We start from the raw sequence: 24,784 nt of genomic DNA on the forward strand, positions 1-24,784 counted from the left end.
TGCTGTAGATTAAATTTAGGTGAAATCATTGTGTAATTGTTTCACATTTCAAATGTACAGAGCTTTGTGCTGGTGCTTGGACAAGGATGCTGTGCCATCCAGTGTCCAGGCCTTTGTGTTTGGGCCTTGGCTCCATTAAACAGCACATTAGTTTTTATCTGTTATGAGGAGCAAAAGCGAAACTTTATTAAAAAACGAAAATCACTTGATTTGATAATAAAAGGGACAAAAATATTCCCTAACCCGCTGGCTGCTGCTTGTTTCTGGGTGAAATTGGTCACAAAGAAGGTGCTGCAGTAGAAACTTCCTCATGACTTCTTTTGATCACCAGCAAATTACAGTCATTTTCATGGAAGATGCCGACTTGCGTGCTGACTTTTGTGTTGTGCTTTTGAAAACGTACCACCCGCTCTGCAGGCAGCGAGTGAGGGTTTGAGGACTCGTGGAACATTTTCCAAGTTTGGTGGGTGGTCAGCGAGTGTTTGCGGGCAAGTCGGTGTCTATCAGGTGTCACATAACCCTATGACAACCCACTGGATACCAAACAAATCACAGCAAGGTTTTTGGCGTAGCACCCTTTTATGTGGTATCACTGCCAGCAACCACTCATCAACCAGTTGGTGGAATACGTACTTTTCCCTGGCTAGTGGGCTGCCCACTGGTCTCCTGACCCTTTTTTTTTTCTTTTTCTTTTTTTTTTTACCCCTAGCAACCTGTGGTTACCAGGAGGTTCCTGAGCAGTCTAGACTGAAGCCTATCAGCCATTTACTTGGTTCTTAAGCTTTTAGACTCCGTGGGCCTGATCCAGTCCAGCACCACCCAGAATCAACTTCAACCTCAGATCAGAATTACCTTTTATAACAGAAGATTTTCCCAAATCTGGGATAAATACGGTTTGGAAGACTGGTTTGCTTAGAAGAAAGACAAAGAACAGCAGGTTTCACTCAATTGTTGCTGTTGTTTTGGTCTCACATACAGCTATACACAGCCTATATTATTGTAACTGAACTGTAAAACTGTCCCTGTTATCGACTAAACAATCGCCACCCGAGTCCGATGGACCCCAATCCTCAACAGAAACCTGAGATGCTGGAAAGGGCTGATTAGGAGTCCGCTCCTGGGAATGAAGCGACAGCTACTTAAAGCCACTCTTGCAGGGTTATGAGGGAACAAGAGAGTTTCTGTTAGCATCAGTCAGTTCGATGGAGCTGGTAGGACTCATAGCAACAAAAAAGTCATCAGTCTGTAGATAAGAAACAAGCTAGAACCTTCACTGTCTCGAAACCATTGAAGCCTCTTCCTCCGTATCTGCCTGTCACACAGCAGCTCCTAAAGCTCTTTTTTGTAAAGATCCCCCATCATATGTTAATACCACCCTTGGGGACATTTAGGTATGATGAAGCCAGCGATGGTGGGTACTTCATTTCTGAAAGAAACGCAACGTTTTTACAACTTCTTTTCAGATCTCTGAGCAGTCAGCGCTGGTGTTTTGAATCCTCGATATGGATTTACTTTCTTCTTTCCCTTTGATCTTAAACTCTATTGACTGTCAAATCTATCGCTGAAACACCTAACACAGATATCATTATCTCCTCAGTTCAATACGACACACACCGCTTACTTATCTCCCTCCATCCCTGCTTTCTTCTTCTTCTTTTTGCTGCCCTGCAGTGTTGTGTGATCTACTGAGGAAGCTTGTTCCGTTCATCTGTCGCTTCTTGGTTCAGTTTAATTCAGTGGTGCTTTACTGATGTGACGATTTCAGAAATAAAGAAATATAAACTCACCTGTGTTGACAAAGCGTTTTATCACAGGAGGGAAATCAGTGTTTAAAACTAGGTTCATTTCTCGATCTCCCTTCTGTCTCAATTCCCGTTCTTCTCTCTACTTCCAGTCTTCTTTCTGTCTCGGTATATTTTCCATCCTCTCCCTTTTTCTCTCTCATCTGCTAAGCTAGCAGGAAGAGTGCTTTCTGAATCTCTTGTGTCAGCACCACTGTCAGACCCACACACCGCTTCCTAACTAAATATTATTCCTCCGTTTTTTTCCCCTCTCCACCATCAGTTGCCTTACTTTCATCCTTTCTCCTTAGCAGCAGAGCAATCATTTGTTCTCATTCTTGTTTTAATTTTTGTTGCTGTTCTCCTGCCTTCATCTCTCCATCTTTCAATGAAAGATATTTTTTTAATAGTTTTAGCCATGCTGACCTTTTCCTCCTCTGAATATGCACCATCACATCTCCAGGTTCCCACCATCAGACCTGTGCTAAGCCATTAGCTGAATGAGTGCTGACATGAGAAGCTGTTAACGCAGCCACTTAGACGCAAACACTTCCACACCAGTGCAGGAAATTACCCTGTCATTTCCACCTATCAGAGACAAACTCAGTTAACTTTCCCACACAGAAGCACACACGCATGTTCCAAACTAATCACTGTTCACAGTCAGAGTGTGTACATGACGACTACAAACAGATAAATCAATCATCTGGAACAACTGCTGCAAGCTACCGAGTCAGGGATTAAAGGCTCGCTACTGAAGCTGCTACATGGCAAAGAAAAAAAGAGCGGTTTAGGTCGAGGATATCTGATTTAAACTATCTGCTTTTTTCCCCCCGTGTGGGTAAATGCTAAAAATAGGTCGGAAAGAATTCAATTAACAGAGAGGCTAGCAGTGAGATTGAGGTTCATATTAAGGAGGCCCAACTCAGCAATATTCTCAGATCAAAACTGTCCAGCTCGGCTTCATTAAAGTGGTCGAGCCATAAGTTGATGTATTTAAAGAGTAGGAAAAATTAGGTTGAAAGCAAGAGCCTGCTCTCATTAGAGTCAGGATTAAATGTCTTCTCACTCATACAGAAACTTTATAACGTTTGTTCCCAAACTTTCTTGTCTTGTCCTCCAGCGTGAACTTCACTCATTAACTTTTAGATGTTATTTTTCTTTTTTCAGCCTTACCATTGATAGTCCCCCGTCTCCTTTAGTAAGTTGGTAAATTCTGCCTGTTGAACTTTTTGTTGTTGCGTTGGAGCATAATACAGCTCACAGTGAGAACAGCTGCAGATTTCAATGGAAATGCAGTCATTTTTTGATATAGGTGGACAAGTTTAAGCAGACGTCTGCTATTAAAGAAGCTAGTTTGTCTGTTCGGGTTAGGTAAACATGGTATTCTTGGCAACCCAAAGTAAAACAATGCTCAGAGGAACTGCAAAAAAGGAACTACATCTCAGACTCTGCTGACCTCAGTTAACAAGTTCATGACAGCATGATCAGAAAAAGACTGAAGAAGTATTGCTTGTTTGGAACGGAGGCCAAACTGTGATTTTTCTCTCTAAAAATCACAGTTTGTAAATCAGAAACCACAAGACTTCTGGAATGTCCTTTGAACTGATGAGACCAAAGTGGAGATGTTTTGCTGCGCAGCACCATGTCTGAAAAATCCCAACAGCATATCAGCACAAGCACCTCATACCAACTGTCGGGCACGATAGAGGAGGGGTGATGAGAGGGGCTTTTTGCAGCCACATGACATGAGCACCTTGTAGTCACTGAGTCGACCATGGACTCCTCTGTATGCCAAAGTGTTCTAGAGTCAAATGTGAGGCCACCTGTCTGGCAGACATTCTGCAAACTGAATCAACGCTGTAAAGAAGAGCGGACTAAAAGTCCTCCACACTGATGTGAGAGACTCAAAGCCACACAGAAAATGATTACTTCATGTTATTGCTGATAAAGGCAGTTCTACAAGCTGCTGAATCACAGGGTATATTCAGTCCTGGGAAAACTTTCTTTTTCACATCTGTAACTGCAATCTAATTAGCATTTAGGACAAGTAAGCTACCATGAACGACTTAGTTTGATTACAAAAAGGCTCTCTGTGTATCACCAGTAAGCGTGTTCAGTAAACAAAGGGCTCTTTGCCAACATTGCTAGACTGTTTACATCAAATGTATTCTTTCCCACATCCAGTGAACAGTGGGATAGAGGGGTTAACAGCGTGTAGGGCGTAGTAGCATCCAGGACACTTAAGCTAACATTAAACGTGTGTGGTAGCGTGGTTCCAGAAAGACTTAAGGATTTGTAGCTACAATGAAGGATAACTGTAACATCTCCAGAGGTAGCTGTCGGTGAGAAATACTACACCATATTCTTGATACAGTAACCCTACGAAATGCAATTTGGCTAGTAAAATGTTGATTACTACTGTAGCTGAGCTGTGCAGCTCACATTACAGCAGGCAAACAGAGTGATATATATGTAGCCTTTTGCTCCTTGTCTCTTTATTGACTTGGCATATGGAGAAATCCAAAGCTTGACAGGCCTTCTGTGCCTAGTTACAGTTTTCTAATCTGTAATTGAACAGTTGCTGTTGAGGGAAAAGGTTCATCAGCGGTCAAGTCTGCCACTCGGTTAAATTAAATATGAAGTGCTTGATCTTGCTTTTTGCTCAGTCTTTCTGCCTGCCTGTATGCCGTTATTAGCAGCCATTCCTATTAAAAATGCAGTTTTTCTGCACACCCATCTCACTCGCTTGTTTACCTTGATTTCTTCTTCAGGTTTTGATGCTCTCGGAGACCTGTTAAAGCCTACAGTTCCCACACACACCGCACCTCCTCCACCTCCCCCTCAAGTGGCCATCCATCATGGAGGAAAGCTGCTAGCCAACGACCTCGACTCGTCTCTGGCCAACCTCGTGGGCAGTGAGTGTTGAGATTCATGTGAATAGACCAGCAAAGACGAGAGAAAAACTGGGTTACATAACGTGGCACATGCAATGCCTGGCCTTGAATACGTGCCTGCAGTGTACTCTCAGACTCTTAAGGACATATTAAAGTTTACTGTTGCTTGTACATAGAAGTGAGCCTGCATATTCCTCTTTAACTTCATGTGTTTGGTTGGAATTTGTTATTTCTTTGTGGAAACTTGAACCTCTTTTCATGAGGGGAAAAAAACAGCATTTGAGGCTGAAATTCCTTCCTGCCTCCCTTTTCATTGTACTCTCTTAACTGCGATCACTCACTTTATGTGTTTCCAACTCTCCACAGATCTGCAGTTTGGTGGGACCCCAGCCAAAAAGTAAGTTTTGCTGAGTCGTGATGGTGCCTTTCCTGAATTGTGCCTGTAGTCTCTGCAAAAGCAAATATACGCTTTTAAGCTGTTCTTGGTCAGGAAACTGTCAGCACAAATCTCAGAAAGCAAATTTATTATGAACTGCTTAATATGCACACACATCTGTGGCCTATTGAATTAGACTTTAAAGATTTGAAAAACGTAAATAGCAAATTATGTGATAACTAAACCTGAGATTAAACAGCTGAATCCATTTGACTTCCACAGGCCAGATATGCAGTGGAACCAACCGGGAGAGAAGAAGCTGACGGGCGGCCAGAACTGGCAAAATAAGACCATGTCGACCACACAGTGGAGCCCAGCACCCATGGCCCCACAGCCCATGCCTGTACCACATGTGGTAAGGAGACCAACACATGCACAAATACCCAGCTGCTATAAAGAATTGTGCAACCTCAACATTTTGCCCAAAGGCGTCCATCGAGGTGTCTGTAAGTCCTGGAAGTCTTGGATAATTTTGGTTTATCACAAAAACAAATCTTATCTTCTCATTTGGCATTTTTGGCATCATTCCTGTTTAGTGCTTTACTTTAGATTAACCAAGTTAACTAGCTCAGATTTTGAGAACAACGTCACAAGATGTCCACAACAGCTACAAACTGGACCCAGTTGGGCAGACTGGAGGGAAACAAAGCTGCAAGTTTGGAAAAGAAAGCAAAAAACAAAATGAAAGTAAAGCTCACTGGTTACTTTGTTAGGTCTTGCTAGTTCTGAGTTACTTTTCCCTTCAGAGTTGCTTAATTCAGTAAAATGTTATCTAAATATCCATGATGTTGATCTTCCGTTCTGCCACGTCTCAAAGGGGCTCTCCTGAGTTGAGATCTGGTGACTGTGGAGTCAAGGAATCAGTTTGAGATGATGATTTGAGACATGGTTTGTTATCCTGCTGGAAGCAGCCATCAGAAGATAGTACACTGTGATCATAAGGGGATGGACGTGGACAGCAACAATACTCACTACGATCAGAGCTTTAATATCCGGTCTCATCATGTTTCTTATCCTCAATGACTTTAATTGCTGCCAGCTTTCATAAATGATGCTCCAAGCTACGAAAATGAGACTTGAGTTGTGATAAACCAAAGTTATTGTTAAAGTCACGAAAAAAAATTCATGGGAAAGACCCTTTATTGTTGTTTGATGCACGGCATTTTGGGAAATGCGGTTGGTTGATGAGAAGATGCCACAGTCAAAGCTCTGCTAGCAGTTTTCTTTGCTTAGGTCAGCTCGTTAAAATAATGTAAAAGAAGTATGATTTTTTTATTTTTTTTAACCTCCAACACTAAGTATAATTTCTAAACTGAAAATCATGAAGTGGCTTATTCAGTTAATTCAATTAAATTTTATTTATACACCACCATATCACAACAACTGTCGCCTCAAGGCGCTTTAAGGTTTAAGTTAGACCCTGCAATAATACTAACAGAGAAAAACCCAACAATCACATGACCCCCTATGAGCAAGCACTTTGGCGACAGTGGGAAGGAAAAACTCCCTTTTAACAGGAAGACTTGAGACAAACAGCTGAGACCAGAAACCTAGACAGAAAGTGTTTACTGAGGTAATAAAGCAGTTAGACACAGCGGTAGTTTTCATTTAGATTTCCATAGAACTGAATAACTTCTGGCAACCTGAGTAGTCGCCCCCTGCTGACCAATCTCAGAAATGCTGGTTTAAGCTTAAATTGTCAGACCTCAAAGTTACACCTCCGGAAACCCATTTTACCTCTGCACCACATCCTTCTACATAAATGTAACTACACGTCGGGTCAACGCATACCACAAGACTTGATTGGCGTGGAAGGTTGCTTTGTGGGGGAAAGAGTTGTTTCTGGTTAATTCGTTAAGTTAGGATGTAGATTTCCTGCAAAAGTTAAAATCACGCTTTAGGACACTTTGCATCCACCGTATTGGTGACTTTGACCACCGCCACTGACATCATCGCCAGATGTCACCGTACACTCATGTCTTCAACCCGGCTGTGGCAGCCCAACATCCCATGTTACACAAATCAAACCAGCAGAAACTAATCTATTTCGTTGACCAGTAATTCCCGTCATCGTTTTCAGTTTTTTTCCCCTGACATAAACGAGACGACAGCTAAATAAAATCTAATGCAGGGTGACAAAAACTGATGAAATGTATTGACAACTTCTGAAAACAAGATCCAACCAAAACTTATCCTGCCTTTCTACGTAGCATGAGTCTGGAAGCAAACCAATCAGTAATCTCCTTGTGCAGTAAGATGTTCACATTTGATCTGCGCTGATGAACAGGGTGGGGTCGTACAGCCACAGGGGCTCTTTCCAGATCCAACACATCCACGTCCTCACTGCGAGGGCATGTAGCATCTTCTCATTTCACTCTGTGCCCGAAAGTTCCCAAAATGTCAGTGTAATAATTTGGCCTCCTTTATGTTTCTGCCAGTGCTGGAGACAAAATCAGTTTAAATATTTCGGTTGGCTTCTCACAAACATACAGCGTGATGCCGAGCTGACTGGAACTTGCAAACACTTTGTAGGACATGCATCTAATCTAAAACTGTGGCACTTCTCACACCGAGCGCTGTGAAAATATCTGTGCATGTCTGTGCGGTGTCTTTGTTGTATCAGCTCGGTACATTTTATAGCTGCGTGTGTGTGTGTGTGTGTGTGTGTGTGTGTGTGGTTATTTGTGTGCGTTTGCTGATCCTGGCAGCTCCTGATTGTCATCCTGATCTCTTGACTGCAGTTTCTGGCTGACGTGGACAAACTGTCACTAACCCTCCGCTTCCCCTCTTTCTCTCATTTTCTCCTCCTGTTGATCTTTCCCTTTCTTCCTTTCTTCCCTCGCTGTCCGCTTCACCTCTGCTGTCATTCCCTCTAATTTCTCCTTCCTGTCCCGCTCATCCTCCTCGTCCGCTCGTTTTGCACCGTCATCCACTCGTCTTCCTTCCCTCGTTGGCTCGTGTTCTGCTTTATCACGACTCTTGTTATTTTTTGTTTTTTGTTGCGTTGTCATCTTCTCGTCCTGTTTTCTTCGCCCTGCCTTTGACATCTGCACGTTTGCACCGCGACCCCTCATTCTTTTATTATTTTCTGCTTGTTTCCTGTGCTTCTAATCTTTCACTCTCGTTTCTCCTCATCTTTACCTCACTCTACCGGTTTTGCCACCCTCTTTCATCATCTCCCGCTCATTTTCCCCCACTTTTTCCCATCTCATCACCTTGCCTCCTCTCCCTCCTCCTCCTCTCTTGTCTTTCTCTGTTTTTTGTCCCTTTTCCTCGTTGCGTCCTGATGCAGAATGGAATGTTCTATACTAGTTATGTAAGTACTTATCTCTGTTTAACGAGCTGCTCAGACACGTCCTCTCCCGGGTATCTTTCTCTTCATCTCTTTCCCTGTCACCTCTTCTTTCACTTGCATTCCCCGGAGACGCTTATTTAAAAAAAATAGAGGAAAAAAAGGAAGTTCATTCTGTTCTTGCACCATTATCATAAATAACCTTCTCACCTCTGTGATAAAAAGTAATAGTCTGCGCTGCTTATGTAAGCAAATTGATGTGAGGAAGTTAGAACAAAGCGCTCCTTCTCCCTACTAAAACCTAAGAGCGCCATTCTTCTGGGTGTCTTTTAAAAGATCCACGTCTAATTTATTTGTCAGCCGTTCATCGGGTTATTATCCACATTTTTCTCCCCCCTCAATCAACAAATCCCATGAAACGGAAACAAAACGGCAAACCGAGCCACTCTGAGGCGCTTCAGAAGTCTGTTATCTCTGTGGCTGAAATGGCGACGTTATCTCGGTATGAAAGGAAAAACTTCATGTGCAGCAGAGGTCCGGTCCAGGATGCACAGATCAAAGTATCGCAATGAAGGATTTAACAACAAGTTACTAAATGGTTGCAAACAGCCACAGAGAGTCAGCTCTACCGGGTTTTTTTCTCTAATATAAACAACACTTTTCAGTTATTAACATCGATCTGTGTATCAATTTGGTCTCATTTGTTGCTTTTAATGACCCTCAGGCCTGATTTAGACCTAGAGGTAGAGGTTGTGGCGTAACCTTTTCTTTTCACGTCTTTGCTTTCATGGGTAAACAGACTGCAGTGAACAGGATTTATGAAAAGGTTGTACATTATATAAAGAAATGGCCTGTTTTGCAAGCATACTTTCAGATACTTGCTACCTGCCATTTTCATAAGTGTTGAAGCTTTTTCTGATGATAAATTAATCATACTGCATCAAAATAATTAATAAATGACAGAAAAGTGCCTGTTTTTTCTGCTCTAAAAGTTTTTTTTCATCAGGCAAAATTTAAGAAAATTAAATAAGAAATTTTCCTAAATTCATAAAATGTTGTTTTAATGAGCTTACAGAAGATTCTGTCATTTTAGATATTTTTTTCACAAGTTAGTCCCAGAGTGTTTCTTTCATTTACTACAGCAGTGTTTCTTTGTCATGTAGAGATTTGCTGTTGCATTTAGACGACTTCTTATATCCAGATGTCTCAGGGATTCAGTGTGTAGTTAAATGTTAATAAACTACACTGACAGAAAGAGGAGTTTCTTTGGTTCAGCTTTGAGATCGAAATGGGAGCAGTATGTGTTTGCCATCGCTACTTTACAGGTCGTTTACCTCTTATTGGCTGCTCTTGCAAACAGAAAGCTTAAGGTATATCCCACATCACTGACATAATACAGAGTTAAGAATCAAACACAAAACAAAACTAGAATATACTATAATAGCTCCTCTTAACTCTTGCCCCCCATACAGTCGGCATCTGACAACCTGCTCTGTACCCTTAAAGACTAGCTTTGACATCTCAGTATATCTCAGTTAATACTTGGTTTAATGATCATTAGAGTAGTTGGAAAAATAACAAAGAGCCTCTTAGTCGACTTTCAAGGGGTAAAGAGTTTAAACACCCTGCAACAGAGCAGCAAAATCCAGCTGAAATGAGTCCCTGATGCACCAAGAAACATCTTTTTTTTTTTTTTGTTTTTTTTTTTAAGAGATGTGCAGGAAAAAAACGTGTTGAAGTAATTCTCAAACCAGCTAATTCTTAAGGTGTTATATTATTTCAGCCTTTAACTCCCACTGACAAGCCAGCAAGAACAGAAATTGCCTATGGGGATTAATTCAGCAGCACAATAATAGGAAAAGAGGTGATGGGTCCCTGAGCAGAACAAACTAAAACAAACTTTTCACCTCTTACACGGTACGACACAGAAATCCTGCGTGGTTCAGTCAGCACGACAGAAACATCAGCTTTAACCAAACAAAGCTCAGAGAGAGAATATTAATAAAACTGCTCATTACTGTCCCCGAGAATGAAAATACACAGTCTGTGACTCCAGCGCAGCTGAGATGACCTCCCATAATCCATGAGACAATAAATAAATCATAGCAGAACTGCATGAGACATCACAGGTAACACGAGTAAGCAGCTCGTCACGCTTCACGCATGATAATCGAAACTCCCACGTCTGAGATTCTCAACAGAAGGGCAAGGTTGTAACTGTCTGTGCTGGTTGGATATTCAAAAACGCCATCAAAAAGCATTTTCCCTTTGCTTTTCTTTTTTTTTTTTACTGTGACTGAGTTTGCATTAGAAAGCACAGAAAGAAGAAAGTTGCTTGTGCCGAGGAGATGGCAGAGGGAGCAGCAGAAGTTCAGCGGTGAAAGCTGAAACTTGGGATGAAAGATGCAGAGAAAAGACAGCTTTCTTTTTTTTTTTTAATTTAATGCGCAGATAGGCAGGGAGACACGCTGGTGAAGGATAGAACAGCAGGCGGGAGATTGAGCATAAAAAGACGGATACAAACTCATGGATGTGTCACACGATGCACCGAGGAGCTGTCGGCGGCGTAAAGATAGATGGACAAAAACACCGGTTGAGAATCTGCAGCGGTGCATCGACACGTCTCACCTTCTCTGCTTTGTCTTGGGTTTCTTTTTGTTTTTCTGTCGTGTTTTAAAGAAGTAGGGAATAAAAATGATGCTCGCCGTCATTTTTGCACAAGCAGCCGTGAAGACAGACAGGAAGCAGAGATGGATGGTTTGCAAATTAATGAGCGATTCGGGTGCAGATGACGGTAAAGTCAATTTCATCTTTAATCAGGGTTCAAATGCTAAAACCACAAACCCACTGATCAATTGCTGAACGCACAATAAGATGGATAAATTAAAGCGTCTTTTTTTTAATCTGAATTGGCTTCTTTTCGTACAACTTGTAGTTCACTTTGATTAATGCTTTTGAGCAACTGTCACAACTCGCTCTACAAAGGCGAGAACTTACTTGCGCAGGTTCACCTTATCTGGCTTTTCTCCTGAGGGCGTCTTAACCAGAGTATACACTGAGCGAGGTCTTTGCGCTTTGTGAGAGATCTTCAAAGTTGGTCATTTTGAGGGTCTTGCCATCGAACGTGGAAAATCACCACAGAGAGGTCTTAAATGTTTTTTGCAAGGATCTTTTACCTCACATCCACATTTAAGTCCTGGCAATGACACTGCAGGGCTGAGACTGTGGTTCTGAAAGTGGCAGCCATCGCTCAGAAAGCTGTTTGACGCTGGAAAAATAACAGACGGACAATTAAAGTAGCAGAAGGCTGGCTAGCTTACTTGTTATCTTCACCATGGAAATTGTGTTTTTATTTGTTAACATATATAGAAAGATTTAAAATAGTCTCACATTTGACCTTTGACCTCCCCTTCAAGTTCAATAGATTGGCGTGAAAGGTCAAAATGATAATGATGGTATATAGAGCTATTTGTTTCTGACTGCTGTTGTTTGTACCGGCAATATATTGGCATACAGGGAACGATGGGGATTCTAAATACTGTTACTTTTGACCTTCGACCTCTTCAAGGTCAAATCAGGTCAAGCTTTTTTAAAATGTCTTGTCTTTAAAACTTTGCGTAAAAAATCTTGCTGCCTTTGTTTGTATTGGCAACATTTAGAAAATGACACTGTTGTAAAAGTCACATTATAGTTTGCATCCAAATATCAGGACAGGTTTGACCTCTGACCTTTTTTTCCTCTTCAAATGTTTTATATCTTTAAATTGCGTGAGCTGCCCGGTTAGTTAGAAATATACTGCAGTATTACCTGTAAACACAAACTGATATTACTGTTAATACTGCGACCCACCTCCAGTACTTTCACAGCCCACCAGGGGGCCTTGGCCCACACTTTGGGAATCCCTGCTCAATCCCCATACACACCATTAAAAGTTAGTGAGCTGACTGCTCTGTAACCATCTGTGCAGAAGCTTCTCACTCGTGGTTCAGGTGGAAAAGGTCAGGTAGGCGTGCTCTTCACTGGGACCACCCATCTTCTTCCTTTTATAAATCACTTTAAATCTTCAGTGTTCAGATGCAGTTTTCTGAGTATTTTAAATGACTTCGGCTCAGTTTTCATAAGTTTTAAAAAGTCAAAAGCTCGCATAGCGCGCACAATCAAATCAGATCGAGTGAGGTGATAAATCATCCTGTGGAGCAGTCACATTAGTTTGACTTAAAATTAAATAGGCACATCAGATGTTCTCATTTCATCAAGATAATGCAAGTAGGGGAAAAACTCAATTTTACCTGGAGCCACTTTTTTTTTTTTTTTTTAAATGATGAGCAAGAATATCTTTAACTTCAGCCAAAGACAGTGCGTGAGGCACATTAGAAATAATAGAAACTGAAAGATATTCCTTCTCTGAGTCAAATCTGAGCTCTCTGATTTTATGCACGGGCTGTTAAACTCAGTGTGTCACACTGACTTGTACTTACTGTTCATTATCTTAATATCTGTCATAAAAGACAAATAAATCAACTCGTGAACACGCCTGACGGTTATGTGTCACATTTTTTTCAGATGTGTCAAATTAATCCAGAGATTCTCCACATCTGTGGGAACTTTTCACGCATGAAACTGTCTGTTTGCAAAGAGCAGCGCGTCACAAAAGAGAAAGTTCGACAGGCCATGAAAGGAGAGGTAGCAAAAACAGACACAAAAAAAATCATGCAAAGCTACGCTGGAGTCCGAGAGTCAACGTGCCTCATTTGAAATGACCACAGCAGGTCCTTTTTATGGTGTCGGTGCATAAATAACAATTAAATGATGATGCTGGGGTGGTTGTGTTTTTGCCAATAACAAAACTAAACCCACAAGTGCACTCACTTAATTCATGTAGCTCATCATTTTACGTAAGCCTGCTATGACTTTCCCATGCAGCTAATTGCTGTGTTTAATGGAAATATTTTACTGGTCTCTCTCAGCAGTTTGATTGAGGCTTTGTAATTGTGTTAAAAATGCCGCGGTTGTCTCATTTACGATGATGGATTAGGTCTGTGAAGGCAGCTGTTTTTAATGGGTTTTTGCAAACAGTGGGGTGAGCGGGTGCTGACCTGCAGCAGAGCAGGCAGTCACGGCTTGTGATGAGGAGAGTGCAAACGCTATAAGGTGTTCCCAAAACCCAGTGAGGTGCTTCCTGGTTGTGTTTGACAGACATCAAAGTCGTATGGGCTCTGTCAGTAACTCATCTGTTGATATTAATACTCCTCTACTGTTGTGCAAGAGGCACGCCGCCCTGCACCTGCCCATATCATCTTGTAAACTGACTTCCATCCAGGATATTCGCCGACACGATACCGCAATGTACCGCAGACGCTCGCGCCCATAAATTACCAATTTGTCAAGCAGAAGTCGGGCGGCGGCGACGCAGACACACGTGGGTTGTAAACGATGGCTACAAATTGCCCGTCACATCGAATTTGAAGCCTGTTCAGCTGTAGTGGATTTGATTTGCAAAGTGAGCAGGGCAGGGCCAATCACTGTGCTATTGAGCCACCCCTTTTTAAAGCAGTGGTAATGATTGCACTCAGTGGGAATCCACTAAGTACCCCTACTGCATGCTGCGTTATTGTGCTCCTAATGTGCACATACTTGAGCATTAAATGTACTCTCCTTGCACATAAAGTAGGCTTTATTGTGGGGTTTTTATTTTATTTTATTTTTTGAAGGCTTGAAGCCGTATGTGACAAAAGCCATGAAATGTTTGAGTCAGGTGCTTTTGTTCTGATAGTTGACACCTGTTTTCTGTTTTTCTGCCAGGCTCCAGCTCCCATGGCTTTCCCCATGACCACACCGCAAGTGCCTGTGTATGGAATGGTAAGCATGCACATATTAACATATTCCCACACATGCCTGGGGGGGCACTGTCGTAGATTTATATGGAGACTAGAGCTGCAAGTCTGTATTTGTATTATTAATTAAACTGTGTGTTTTCAAATGTAGCATAACTAGCGTGGACACCCAAGTTTGAGAGCAAGGGGACCAATGTTCACATTGGACAGAGAAGACAAGAGGAGTAAATGAGTCCATCTATGTGCGCTGTGAACGACCACCATTGAACCGAGGGGGTGGCCTATGACAGTCTGCCACCTACCATCTAGTTTTGAGATCCCTTCCCAGGTGCCTGAACCCCCACTCACAACTTGGGTTATGTGACCTCAGTGGGTCACATGATAGGATGGGGCAAGGTCTCACAGTGGTTTCACCTGAAACCTCTGCTGATAATGACCCATTCCCTCTTTCACAGCTTGGCACATGTGATGAGACACATGTTTAACCCTTTAAAACCGGTCGGAGCGGGCACGCTCCATTTTGCATAACTATTTTAAAATCCCTGTAGAACCGGAACCACGTTAAGCTAGCACAATAATTTTTTTGGCATATGAAACCGGAGTTGTTGTACTTACATCTTATGCCATCAGTTTGTCCTAGGTCACGGTTTCCTTCCACATATAGCTTTGCAAAATTTGCATAAAAAGCACTTGCAGCAACAAAAACATAATATTCCAGAAACACGCTTTGCCGATCCGATCAACTGTTCATAACACTTTCTACGTTGGAATAGACGTCAGCGCGAACTATCGTATGCCTACCTGCCCAAAATCAGAAGTGACATTTTCGCGGAAAATGTAGTTTTTTACCTTCAGGGCCTTATAAGCCTGTACTGGTGTTTTTAAAAGTCACATTTGGCTTTGTGCTTTTCTGTATTGTTTCTGGGATGCTTAGAACTTAAATTGCACTGCTGGAAATAGTTTATTTTGATGCACCTGCTGTTTTCTTTGTAAATTTGCATTGTAATATTTATTTTCATTTTTCCTGCAGTATATAAAAAATTGGTGTATCTCAAAAATAAAACTATGAAGACACTCAAAATAAATTTCCTTTTGTTAGAAACTATTTTGTGCAACTTTTTTGTATTTACAGTTTTGAGGGATAAGCCTCTTAAATTTCTCTAACTAGAAATATATGTTAAAAAATTTAAAAAAGCGATTTTCAATTTTCTGTAGTTTATTGCACTTTTTTGCAATTTATATAGTTATTATAGACTTAATGCATAGATATTATCAAAATTTGGGCTATAACGGTTATATTGATGTATAGCAACTTCCAAAAATGGCACTACAGCATGTAAAATTATAAAGATAACTCTCGCGGACTTGGTTCTATGGTAGGTCTTAATGGGTTCATAGTGGGTCAACTCCCAGGAGGGTTTAAATGCCTGGGACTTGCCACCTTCTGGTTTTAGACCTAAAGAAGCTTATTGGATGAGACATGAAACATCTGCACGAAATTTAAAGAACTCCAGTCACCTTATTTTCCTTACAAGGCGCCAGTATGTTCAGCTGCTGAAGACTGTCCCACTACCTAGAGTGTAATGTTTGGCACACTTCACCTGTAAAACAAAAGGAGTTTCACCCTCAGATTAAACACAATGAGCTTGAAAACAGACTTTGTTGGGTGATGAAATCATTTTTAAAATGATTGCTCCGTGCTTAGCCACCGCTGAGCGGCTGGTTGTCTTGTTTCCATTACTGCGTATAACAAAATATTTTTTTAAAACCTTATGTCTTTCTTTCTTTAATTTTTACTTTGCAAACATCTCTCTGCATCTTACCTTTGTCCAGGTTCCTCCCCAGATGGGTCAGATGGGTGGGGTACCTGTGATGGCTCCTCAGCCAATGATGTACAACCAGCCTGTTCTAAGACCCACTAACCCCTTCGCACCCATGCCCGGAGCCCAGGTAACTCTCATACATTTTTAACATCTTAACAGCTGATTACTTTTAGGAAATTAAATGACGGGATTGAAAATGTTGGACTCAAAGTCACCCTGACCTTAATAATTTGGCGAGGCTCGGTGTGTTTGTTTGGCAGTGTGTTAGCAGGATTACTCAGAAAGTTTTGAATGAATTTGCATGCAAATTTTTCAAAACTTGAGGCTTGAACCAACTGATTAACTGCTAATAACAGAGCTGCTCTTATTATGATTACAACATCAGTTTAAATTCTCACGTTCTTTGTGGGTGGCAAAACAGGAAGTTCATGCAACAACATGCTCTTACCAAGATTTCTGTTTTGATCAGTGACACTTTATCAGTTATGAGGTTTTATGAGTTGGTTGTGGATTTTGGGTTTTGTTTTTTTGGGGGGGGTTTTAGAACCAGTTATCAGCCCCTGGTGTCCATTAAAAAGACATTAAAATGAAAATTTTAAGAATTTTAAATTCCTCGTTGGCCTCACTGTACACGACCAGGAGCTCCATCCATTTTATGCCTCTTTCCACTGGTACCTACTTGGCTTTACTTGAATCAACTGTGTTTCAGTTGTTTTCCATTATAATTGAGTACCAGCTCAATATGTGTTGGGTCGTTATAGCAACGCTTCCGCAAGTCTATGACATTTATAAGCGTCGCAATCATAACGCAACAATGGAGGACGTCGAGGTGATGGTGTTGATGGTCTATGGCTTTTTGTCAGACTCGACACCACGATTCTGGTTTTTGTGGAGCCATTTGAGTCCTTGCAGAGCTTCAAAAATGGCAGTTTTTGTTTTCAATCTCGCTACTGAGTGACCAATCGATGACATGCAGTCTGTTGACCTCACATTTTCAGACTGGAACCTCGGCCCATCAGGTACTAAAAAGTAACAGCTACTACCACGTAATTGAAAATCGTAAAAGTCGAGTCGAGCTGAGAAGGTACGAGTAGAAAAGAGGCATATTTTCTGTGAAAATGGGCACCTCGTGGGCACAACACCAGATTTAAGGTCAACATTAAAGAGGTGACTCCAGGATGCTGGATGGCTAGAAATTTGCAACACGACTGTAAAAGGGAAACACTGAAATAGAAAGACGAGCACAGGTAGTTTGTGAAAAATAGTGAAAAAAAAAAAAAGGTTTGTTTTTCCCCTGATTCCCTAAAGAAAATCCTCCCAACCTGTGACACAGATGTGTCGTCTTGAGTCACCCACAGAAAACCTGAGAGTGGCAGACTGGTTGAAAACAAAACCAGCAGTACATAAATAACATTTGGCACACAAAGTCATCTCAAAAGCAACAAATGCATAGAAGACAGGGTAAAGAATGATCACCAGGTCAACTGTGTTTTCATCTGATAGCTTTTAAGAGGGCCGGGGAAGTTCAATTATTCAGCAATTTTTAGAAATGCTGGTATTTTTCATAGAAGTTTGTTTGTATTGTTTTTTTAATCTCGTTTTATCTTGCCATTTTTCCTCACCCTCAGTTTTTTTTGTGTAATTTCCCATTGAGAAATTCTTTACTGCGGTCAGAGCAGAGTGTCAGAGGGCTTCTCTGTGATCAAAACAAACCGTTTCTCCTATCATGTTCTCTCTCTTTGTCTGTTTAGATGCAGTTTATGTAATCCAGTCAGGAGGGGAAGCAGAGTGCCAAAAGCAACATACATACAAACAAACAAACAAACAGCATAAACAAACACAAGAGGATGATGATGAGATGGACGGAAGGATGATTTGCTCAAGCTGAAACGACAGACTGACACAAGATAACCGGGCTGACACCAAAAGTCAAGTTGGAAAGAGGAAGAGAAGATGACGAAAAGGATGGACTGAGCGATGGCAGGGGTTCGATGGGGAAGATGTTATCCTGGCTGGTCGTTGTCTGAAACAACTCTTTGCACCTGTGTGTGTGTGTGTGTGTGTGTGTGTGTGTAGCTTCTCTCTGTTTATTGTCTGATTTGTGTTCCTATCGATGGAGTGATGTTTCAGGAGAGGGAATAAGGACGAGAGAGAACGACGGGGAGGAGGGAAGAGGGGATTCAGGAAATCCTACCTCTAGTTTTCAGTCAGGCTAAATGTGTCTGACTGCTGTGAGAGTCTCTGCTGCAGAATTAGCTTTATTTCATACTGGTGCTATTTTGTCCTCTGTGGGTCACTGCTCGCCTGCAACGGCAACTTTGGAGCACTTACGAGAAGACAAGTGTTTGTTTTATTGTGTGTGTGTGTGTGTGTGTGTGTGTGTGTGCGTGTGCGTGTGTGTGCGTGTGTGCTCAGCAGTTGTTTCAGACAATACCTTTGCCACGGACCTCCTCTCCATCCCCACCCTCGCTCCCTGTCTGCGTCCACAACCGTCCACTTAGCAAGAGATTTAGTGGCAAATCCTCTTCGGTGTGTTTCCTGTAATTTTCCGCTTTGTTGGGATATATTTGTATTTTTCTGTCAGTTTTTCTTCGCCAACTTCTCCTGAATGTTATCGGGGCTTGTACAGCGATTTGTTGAAGCATTTGTTAATAGTAATTGAGCGTTTGTTGTTAAGGGTTTTGAGCTAAAGTCTTTGTTACTCATACAGCATTGTTTTTCTCCACGTAATGCTACAGATACACACAGAAAGATGGGAGCTAGCAGGCACAGCATGCTAGCACTGTATGAAATTATGTTTTAAGGCCTAGTCACACCAGAAAGTGACACAGCAAAACTAAGCTAATAGCAGTTAGATAGTAATTTGGTAGTTTGGGATTTTTTTTGTTATCCTTTGTTTTTCTAGTGGGTAGTTTATTTTTTCTAAAAATTATTATAGAAATTTAGTTGAATAAATTAAATACATTGATTAAAGAGATCTGTTAGACAGTTAACTAAAGGTTTACTGAAAATACAGCTGTAGTATTTTGAAGTTTTCACTCTGAGAAACGGTAAGGAAAGGAATTGTGCACGTAGCTAATAAGTTACAACAGCATGAGGTTGGCCTATGTTCAACTTATCCAGAGCTGCACCATTAGCAATTTTCCTTAAGTCACTAAGCAGTGCTGTTTTCAAACGAAAACTCCCATTACTACATACAAAAATAAAAGATCATCCAGGGCATCAGGAGACTGGACGCTTGTTTCTACCACAGACAAAATGTAACAACTGCCCAAAAGAGACTAAATTCTGGGCTATCTCAAAATTTTGAATTGCGTATATTGTAGTTTCGAGATGCATTACTCAAAATGTTGAGTTATTAAGACAAATTTTAATCATGGTCGCTGTTTGCAACATCCTTGAATTTTGAAGGACAACTTTGAAGAAATTATATCCGTGGTTTGTTGACTTTGGAATAAAGGTGCAGCTGCTGTGATGGGCCAATGGAGAGGAGCAGTCTTACACCTGAGTTTGACTTTTACAAGTTAGACCCTGAAGTCAAAGATGCTCCAAAAAAATGGCTCAAAGTTATTTATTGACTCTCAAACTTGTTGTTGAGCTCAATAAAGGGTAGTCCAAAATGTAGAACTTTAAGGGCATCGGAACGAAGGAGGCCGGACTTCCTTCAGGTTTTTGAAAGGGTTAGCGCTAAGTTTAGTTATTCCATAAATGTTAGACAGCAGTACAGGAATAAATGCTCTAACGGGCTTCAGAAGAACCACCCTTCTCCCCCAAACACATCCTGGTGGCAACAGTTTTCTATCAAAGATCACAACAGTTAAACTTGATTTTAAAAAATTAGCAGACATTTGCTGTGTCAAACGTTGGTGTGACGAGACCTCCAACTGTACATTGTGTTCAACTTGGTGGTCAGTTTAGGAATAGGTAAAGTGTATTTTTGTTTAATCTCTCACTGTTAATTAGCATTGTTAGCCTGTGGTTTGTTGACTTTCTGCCTCAGTTGGATCTATCTGTGTGTATCTGTTTTTCCTGTCTTCTTCATCAGCTCATCAACCAGTCTTTAAGGATTTGAGCTTTGTTTCATTAGGTACAACTTCTTGGCAGATCCACAGTATGTGCCAGTGATCGATGACAGCGGCACAGAGTGAGTTAAATGTTACTGAATCAAGTTGAATTCACTTTTAATTGCACTGAATCAAAGTGAGTGGCTGTAAGTGCGACACTGAACCTGTGGCGTCTCCCTCGCTCAGTGGTTCCAAGAATCTGTGGGGATCAAATTTGACTCTTCAGCTCAGCCAAAGCATCCATCCCCATGAGTTTGACTGTGGGTGTATTTATGCATAACGACTTCTCGTGTCCACGTGTATCCTTACACATTTATGTGTACGTATTTTCTTTTCTTCATCGAGGGCTATTTCTGAGGGTCAAATTTAAAGCCAGACTTGATCCGATATGTTTAACACAAAATGGGCTTGATTTGTTTTTATAAAGTCAAATTTTGTTGCAAAAATGCACATGCAAAAATGTTGCACTCAAGTGGCTATCCTGCCGTAGCAGAGCTGTTGTTTTTGGGGGTTTTGTTTCTTTCCGGTATGAAAAAGTTGAGGAAGATTTGAAGTGTGTAGAAGTAGTTTAGGGTTTTACAACATAATAGGTTTGTCAAATCTACCAGCCACTTTGGCGGGAGACTCAAGGTTACTCTCCTGCCATTCTAACAATGAACTTGAAGCTTTTTTAGTACCATTCCCGATCTCAGTCCAGCATCTCCATCCCAGCCATCAGTGGTTGTCCAGTATCAAACTCATCGCCCACTCTGCTGTGAAGTCTCTACAATCTCGCTTCAGCCTGTCTGGTCCAGTTGGTCTTTCTCTAGGATGCTTCTTTAGCCTGTTTGTCACTGTTGGTATGTGTAGATATGTGTAAGTAAAAAAATAGCTATAATAACCAGTTTCTGTCTAGATTGTCCACTCATCCCTGTCGCTGTTGGATAGATGCTGCTTCTAGAAGCTTCCTGTTGCAGTCTTGTGTTAGCTTAGCCTCTCTTCATAGTATCCCCTGAAACCTGTGGAAGACCTCCCACAGCAGGTTTTCCCACCCCGTCCTCTTCTCCGCCAGTAACTGTAGCTCTATTATCTCTCTTGATGTCTCAGTCTTTTAGCAGTAGATTAAACCTCTCACCGGCTCTCAGGCTTTGTAGTTCTCGAGCTTTTCCTTAACATCTCTGCAGTGTTTGGTAGGTGAGGTCCTCATCTTTTTTTCCCCTCCATCTCCAATCATATTTGCCAGTCATGATGTCAGCAGCCTACAGAGTGTCTCCGGTTGGACCTCGACGGTGAATCACACGACGCTTGAATATCCAGGTGTTTTGTTACAAGTGGGCGAGCTGAAATGGTGCTTTTCTAGAACTAGTGAAGTATGTAGTCCAAGAAGTGTTGGAACTTAGATGTCAGCTGTGACTGGGAGGTTTGTCAGTCAACCAGCTGTTGTTCAGGGGCACTTAGGAAAATTATGGAAAGTAGTGAGTCCACTGATCACTGGGACAGTTGATCGAGATATTGGCTCTCTTCCCTGTTAGTTTTATTATAGCTCTGCGGAGAGGCACCGAAATGTCTTTGCAAACCTACGCAGAGAAGGATGTCATTCGTACCCAGTGGTTGAGCACACCTCTTAAATCTCAACGACGTAGTAACTGCCACAAGTGATCTTCGAGCAGAACACAGGAAACTTAATCTGTTTGGTTTTGGTTTTTTTTATTGGTTTTTTACGCCAGTGAATTCCTCGTTTCTGTCTTGGATTTCGTCGTTTGTTCGTGCTTGCCCACTGCGTGTAAATCTGTTTTCGAGATGTGGCATATTGGCCTTTTTGCACAACAGTCAAAGAAAAACGTGCTTATGTTTGCCGGCTTGCAGGCTGGAGAGACGTACCTCAAGCTTATCTACGGCTTCTAACAAATACGACTATGCAGAATCTTTAGGTCTTTGCTGCCGTAAGCTTTCTGGTTTCAACTTGTAGTACAAGTTCTGTTTTCCAATCTCCTTTGAGCTTTGGTTGCGCGCAGGTCTGTAGAGAACAACAGCAGGATTCATCCAGATATCTTGGCTGCACTCTAAGCCTGCGAACAGTAGCAGCTGGACCTGGAGTTCTTAAATAGTCGATAAATTCTGTGATTGGATGTTCCTGATGCTCCCTGTGTCCTAAATATGGACTCTTTGGATCTTCTCCATCTTCAAAACTTCCCCTCCTCTGGGCCACCTGTGTTTTTGAGTCCCAGCTTTAAAAAGAAAACTATTTTGTTAATGGATGTGTCCTTTTTTTGGCACCAATATGAGACCGTTTTTATATTCTAGGACAGCTGCCTTACTGTCTCTAATCTTATGTGATAAATTGACACTTCACAAATAAAAGCTGCTTGATTTGCGTGGCACTGATCCAGGATCAGGTCATCATAGCCCTGGATGATAAAGTAATAAATCACATGAGGTCTAACTGCAGATCTGATGATTGATAACAAGTTTGTAATAGTCTCATTAGGCTTTGAAATGAAGAAGGGTAAAATGAGAGCCAGGACGTGGAAGTGAAATCAGGTTAACTGTTTGCTTTAATGTAATCTTTGCAGTCTTTGCGTTTCTTTTGTTATTTTTGTTCTACTTTCTCTGAGTGGAACCTACTGCTGCCAGTTGGGATCAGGTTATTCGACTGGTTTTAAAATGTTCCGATGTCGAAAGATTGAGTGGGTTCAGAAAAAATGGCCGCGGTGGTTTTTCCGTTGCTGGCTCGCCACCTTTAGCGTCAGTGCAACTTGCCAATAGTTTTTACGGCTTTATCACATAAGGTGTGGCCAAGCATGCGGGCCTTATTCAGTGCTTCACCTTCCCTCAAATTCAGACTCTTTCTCACATTTACAGCTGAGACTTTCCCGCCTCGACCGCTGTTTTCTGCTGTTAGCCTGCTGGGATCAGTCCTGGGGAACCTCGTGGCCACGTTGCAAAGTTTCTTTCAACTTTAAAAAAAGAAGGAAAAAAAGCTGCTGCCGCCTGTCTGCATTGTTGTAGCATGAATCTAAGTGGAGGAGGATACATGGATAAACCTTGATGTCATATTAAAACGTCTGCTGAGGTGTTGAGCGAGCGGACTCCTCTCTGGCGAGCCATCTCTCTTTTTCTCGGGGAGTGCATGGTTGTGTTGTTGGTGTTTCTTGTCCCCCCCCCACACACACACACCCTTGCAAAGGATTTTTTAAGAAAGCATGATATGACAGTCGCAGCGGTGGTGCTCATGATAAATTCCCTCCTGTTGTTGTTGTCGTTGCTGCTTTAAACGGCCCCGACAGCGCGAAGGGGCAGATGGATTATCTGAGCGCAAGGGCAGGTTCATCGCTTTGTCTGGACTGACAGATGTTTGGCCGCTGTAACCACCCGGTTGAACTTGTCCCAGAGATCTCACATTAGTTGCTTGGTTTGCGGCGTCCCCTGTGGGTCGCAGCAGAGTCAACCCCCCTGCCGCCATCCCCCCAAGAAAAGGAAGACGAGCAAAAAGAGAGAGGCTGTTCGATGGTAAATCCCCCCATTTTTGTGTCGGTGAGTCGGTGTGTCGAGTCGATGATCTCTTGTGCACGTTCTGTTTTTTCTACATCTGTTTTTTGGTAAGAACCCTCGGATTGCTGCCTCACTATACTGTATATAGAGAAATGCACACCTTCACACTCACAACACAGCTTAAAGACATACTCATAATCTGCATTATTTTCATTTACTCTTTATTTTTCTGAACTTGAAAGATATTAGCGTTCTTACAGCAGTATATAGGTATGATTGCTACTCGGTGGGGGCAGGCTGAACAGACAGACGATGCAGAAATCTTTGGAGGGCTGCAGACCTGCCCCGTACTTCAGGATCAGCCATGAGTTTCACAATGATGCCAAATGTTTTTCGGAGCAGAGTACAGCTTTTAATCTCTGATTCCTCTTCTGTCTCCCCCCCCCCCCATCTCTTTCTTTGTACATGTTTTCTATTTATTTAAAGCAGAAATATATGGATTGTATCAAGCATGGAAAGGCAAACAGATGTTACAGTTGGCAAAAACACAAAAAAAAAATCACAGGCTTTTATTTTACAGCAGTATATTTGTTTATTCTAGGGACTTGTTTTCTCTCTCTCTATTTTTTTTTTTTTTTTTGAAAGAAATAAAAAGTCATTTTCATTCCTAAGCGAGTGTTTTTGTGATCTTTTAACTCAAACAGTCGAAAAGTCTATAAACTCTGAAAATATTCACCATTCAAGGTCTCCGAGTGTCAAACGGCTCAGCTTCTGATTTTTAATTGCGCCACCCCGAGGGCTTGAGAATGTGTTTTCTTAATTGCGCAACTTTTTTTTCTTTTTTTTTTAAGTGAGATTTTTAAACAGTCCACTAAATATTTCAGCAGTTTTTCTACCAGCAGCAATCTTCTTAAATTTGATCGAGACTGGCAGATTCGGCGGTCGCTTTTTGAGCGTGTTTATTTGAAGAAAATGGACTGTTTGTCGTTAATCAAAGGCACACATTAAAATCTTACATCTGCCTCCAGCTGCAGGCTTGAACCGTCAACATTCGTTGCTGATGCAGGAGAGTTACTGTGCACTCACCACATCTAAGGGCTTTAAATCAGGGGATGTGGATATAAGATCAGATCCTGTCACATTAAATGTATTATCCAAATTAACTGCGAATAATTTTTTGGCACAG

The 24,784-nt window shown here is 41.6% G+C and overlaps 1 protein-coding gene across 2 annotated transcripts in view; it reads left to right on the top strand.

The window, feature by feature from the left end:
* LOC309697627 (phosphatidylinositol-binding clathrin assembly protein) overlaps positions 1-24,242 on the top strand; it is a 110,306-nt gene extending 86,064 nt beyond the window's left edge. For both annotated transcript variants that reach the window (XM_082519680.1, XM_082519681.1), the window contains 6 exons: positions 4,556-4,699; positions 5,045-5,075; positions 5,337-5,469; positions 14,209-14,265; positions 16,074-16,190; positions 17,815-24,242. In XM_082519680.1, coding sequence (XP_082375806.1) covers positions 4,556-4,699; positions 5,045-5,075; positions 5,337-5,469; positions 14,209-14,265; positions 16,074-16,190; positions 17,815-17,829 — 497 coding nt within the window. In that variant the 3' untranslated portion in view covers positions 17,830-24,242. The remainder of the gene's footprint in view (positions 1-4,555; positions 4,700-5,044; positions 5,076-5,336; positions 5,470-14,208; positions 14,266-16,073; positions 16,191-17,814) is intronic.
* Positions 24,243-24,784: the final 542 nt, after the last annotated feature.

The sequence above is a fragment of the Aulonocara stuartgranti genome (assembly GCF_965226115.1).
Source record: "Aulonocara stuartgranti genome assembly, chromosome: 3".
In the NCBI taxonomy this organism is placed as follows: Eukaryota; Metazoa; Chordata; class Actinopteri; order Cichliformes; family Cichlidae; genus Aulonocara; species Aulonocara stuartgranti.